General features: G+C 32.2%; 1 protein-coding gene across 1 annotated transcript; it reads right to left on the reverse strand.

Annotated features, from left to right (window-relative positions):
- Positions 1-42: 42 nt before the first annotated feature.
- Positions 43-2937, reverse strand: LOTGIDRAFT_202874 (hypothetical protein; the record flags this gene model as incomplete). The annotated part of the gene is made up of 6 exons (XM_009054435.1): positions 2784-2937; positions 2388-2468; positions 1282-1395; positions 868-898; positions 382-564; positions 43-114 (listed from the first exon to the last, which is right to left on the reverse strand). Coding segments are annotated over exons 1-6 (624 nt in total), but the record flags the coding sequence as incomplete, so codon positions are not given.
- Between the last annotated feature and the right edge of the window lie 1463 nt (positions 2938-4400).

A 4400-nucleotide genomic window follows, 5' to 3' on the forward strand; every position in this document is an offset into this window, starting at 1 on the left:
CTTCAGGGCACTCATAGCCTCTTCGGTTACCATTAGGATTCTGTCGAGTGTAGATGGCAGAACTGTAGCCTAATCCATTGTTGCCACGGAGATTCTGATCAGCAGTAAATAAACCTAGTTACGAAAAAAATAAATTCTGAAATCATCTAAATCTTAAAATGATATATGATATGATGGACTAAAGCATTCTGAACACATTGTGCCACAGCTCAGTTCTCTGTAGCAACAAGGATCCATTTTTAATTTTGGGTATATGGTTTTTAACAAGCTATTACAGAATGGTTCTTATGACTTGTACCTTGACTGCAATAGTCACCTTTCTAGTACCACAGAAGTTTGTGAATGCAGCAATTTGTATGTAAGCCATTACAAAAACCTTACCCTTGTTTCTCTCTCTGACAAAACACTCCTCATACCAATCCCAAGATTCCTGAAGACCTCGATCAGCTTTCACGTTGTTATTTTTTCGGGAGTTACGATTGGCTAGATTGTAGTTACTGTTTGGGGGACGGTTGTAATCTTGGGTATTAGTGACCACGCCATTTCTCAAAACATCTTCAGTAGCTACAAGAAAGTAACACATTTACAAACTTAAATTGGATTCCGTTTTCAACAGTTTCAATTGGTATGTAACAGTGACCATTGTATTCGGTTGTGAAGAGACAAGTTTGACTTTTAACTACCGAAAACATGACTAACTACCATAGATAAGCTATGGATGTCAACAAACGTTAACTATCATATCTCAATGCTTTTACACAACAGAACAATTAGAAGATCTATTGTGAACATATCTCTCAGAGAACTGTTGTCAGATTCAAGTGACGTTAGTGAGATCCCATAAGTGAATCAAAAAACTTTGCTTACTTCCTTCTGGTTGGCACATATACTGTAAAACCTGGAATTTACAAGAATAAAATATGTATTAAGATCGATGCAAAAGAAAATTAATGACACAAAATTGCAACGATAAAGGACGGAAATTTGATTGACCAATCAGAGGACTGTAACACTGAAATCATCCCATAATACTCGATTGAAACATAATCTTTTTATGGCTTTGGACTACCTCAGTAGGATTGTCATCTGCTGGACGATAAATTGCAGTAGTTCTGAATCTTCAAGATAAGAAATATTCTGATGTGTCTGCCTGCGAGTTGGGTGATTAGGAGGCGAGGGTTCAAATCCTCTTCAAGATATGAAAAATTCCGCCAGTTGACCTGATGTCGTCATTCAAGCCCCAATAACTTTGTTACAATTTGTAAAACTGGCTCAACTTACCAATCTACAATTTTGTTTCTGTGGGTTATCATCTTCATTTCCTCCACAACCATGTTGATTATACCACTCTACTGTTAATATAGTCTCTGCATCAGCCTCACTTTGGAAATAGGCCTGAAAATAAGTATATCAGATAATTACTTTGTTTTGAGGATAATGACTTAGTTGTTTGGATAATGACTTAATTGTATGGATAATGACTTAATTGTATGCATAATTACTTAGTTTTAATGATTTATTTGATAAAAAAGAGATTCTCTTGTAACTTTATGACACCAGATAAGTCCACTGATGAATATATACTCTTATTGATCGAGTTTGAGAATTTAAATTTTATATTCATTCTAAGGGGTAGTATCCCTTTAATAACAAATGAATGTATAATATTTGTACCAGTTAGTAACAACTCATATAGTTACAGGATACTGTCACTTCAGACTTCAGATATAAAACATGAGAATATCAAATAAGGAGATTGTTTGCAATATCAAGTGTTCAGAATGAGTTGTATGATTCATTTGATGTAGACACTATACTTGACAATGACCTACTTCTTTCATCAATTATAGGATATAAGCTTAGTCATCTAAATATTCGTTTTTTTTGTCTTAACAAATGATTCAAACTAGAAGTCAAACTATTTTGAAGTAATGGTCACTTCAGACTTCAGACTTCAGACTTCCTTTTTTGATTCTTTCATATACTTTAATTCACATACATATTCATTATTCATATTACTTTCATAGCACAAAACATTGCGCACATCCAAAACAATTAGTTTTAACTATCAGTGATATCGTCTTCTAAATTTTACTTTAGCACAAAATATTGTGTACATCCAAAGAAATTAGTTTTGAGCGACCTTATTCATCAAAGTGATGTAATCGTCTAAATATTTCTTTTCATAGAACTACAAAACATTGCGCACATCCAAAGCAATTAGTTTTAACTGACCTTATTGATCTTCCAAATTTTACTTTCATATTAGCGAATTGTGCACATCCAAAGCAATTAGTTTTGAATGAAATTTTAATTCAAGTTTTTTTTAACTAGTTACCTTCTGAATGTAGAAACGAATGCATGAAAATATGGAAATAAATTCTTACCATTTTATATTGTTTACTAGCATCTTTTCCATGAGGGGCACTTGTTACATCTCCTACATTGTATCCTCCTCTATTGTTATTCTGGAAGATAGAAAAACAATATTAGAGATCCTTTAAACATACTGTCATCCATTTGGTTTTCAGGCTATTACTGGTCATTTTCTTGATAATTATACTGGAAGTTTATTTGATTTACCAGAATATACAGAGATTCTGTTGTCCACTGATGAATATATACTCTTATTTGTCCATTTTATGTCCATTCTAAGAGGTAGGTTACCTTTAAGCATTTAAATATATAAAAACATCTTAAGGTATATATTTAAATGTTGATAAAAAAAAAAAAGTTTTCGTCTCAAAATGAAAATTTATCGCTAAAATTTAACGTAAGCTCACCTGAGAGTCAAATAATCTGTTGGCGTTCGCCCGTTGAGCAGACTTTTCATTCAGTCTATCATTACTACCTCGGGGATTGTGTAGATATATATCAGCCAATGACTGACCAGCTAATAACGCTAGTATTACAAACAGCTTCATCATCTCTAACAATGATGACCCTAAAATATCAAAAAAGGAAAAAAATGACAAATATGTTTGGAATTGAAAAATCAATGGAGTTTTACATCATACTGTTCTCCTCTAGAAAGAAATAATTCTGATTACTATTACTAAAATATCAAACGAAAATAACATGAAACAAAGTTTTTACATCCTAATCTTCTCTGTTAAGGTTCAAGTAATGAAGACAAAGGTATGCAGTATGGAATGAGGCAAATTTGACAGGACAGCTGCATAAGTCTATTCATTTTACAAGGGACCTTTAGCACAGCCTATAGCACATGAAGCCTCAGAAATACTTAAATATATAAAACTTCAATATAGTGTGCATTGAGAACATTCAGGATTAAATTTTTTGACCAAATTACTAAGTGCCAATTACTAATTGTGCCTATCACAAATTATGCATATTACCAATTTGTGCCAATCACTAATTCTATGCCAATTACTAATTGGGTCTATCACAAATTATGCCAAATACTAATTGTGACAATTACTAGTTTGTGCATATCACTAATTTTATACCAATTACTAATTGTGCTACAAAACACCTGCCTATTCAAACAAAATTCAATATCCCTATTCAAATATTGCCAGTATGACATTTTCCTTGTTGCCCAATATTCAATAGATCACCAAATAAGTTATGACTCATAGAGGACACAGTCAATCCTTATACTGGCCATTTCAAAAAATGGTGACAGGCAAAAAAACAAACCAAAATTTGTCACTTAATAACCAAAAACATCAATTAAATTTTCAAAGAAATGAAGAAAAAAGCATTCTAAATTGTACCCACCTGATGCCAAATAGAATCTCTCAAGTTATGGCCAAGAGTGAACGTTCAGAGTCTTTTTATATCCAATTTTTTGATTGAATTATGAAGTCATTTCACTCAAGTGTGAGAATTGTTATTCCTTGATCACGTAAATAACTTTTATTATCCTTCCGCCTGATTTGCTATCAAAATATCCTACAGTTCATTGAATGTACACAAATTAATTTTCAATTGTGAACTAATTTAGTGGTATTGAACGTCAGGGGGTGGACGAGTCACGACAAGTCTCCCCTCAAGCCAAGATTAAAATTTAAACCTTAGAACTAATTTTTTGACGTAAGGCGTATTTATGTGAGTGATTTGGTTTGTGATTATTTTCGGTCGAACAATAATCAGAAATAATTCGACTTCATATCAAAATAAAACTGTTCAGATGGAATTAATTCATAAGGGATTTGAGGAAAAATTATTGTAAACATTATTCAGTTGAGAACTAACTCTGTCAAGATGAAGTTTGTTCTAAGTTTGATATTTTTGGGGTTGAGTTGTTGTCAACTAACCTATGGTGATATCTATTTTCATAACCCAAGGTATGTATTAGTCTTTCCTTTATTTGGTAATTTTGAATTAAAAGTGTTTTAGAATTCAAATATCTTGATTTGAGGATAAAATTTTGA

The sequence above is a fragment of the Lottia gigantea genome (genome assembly GCF_000327385.1).
Source record: "Lottia gigantea unplaced genomic scaffold LOTGIsca_2176, whole genome shotgun sequence".
Classification (NCBI taxonomy): Eukaryota; Metazoa; Mollusca; class Gastropoda; family Lottiidae; genus Lottia; species Lottia gigantea.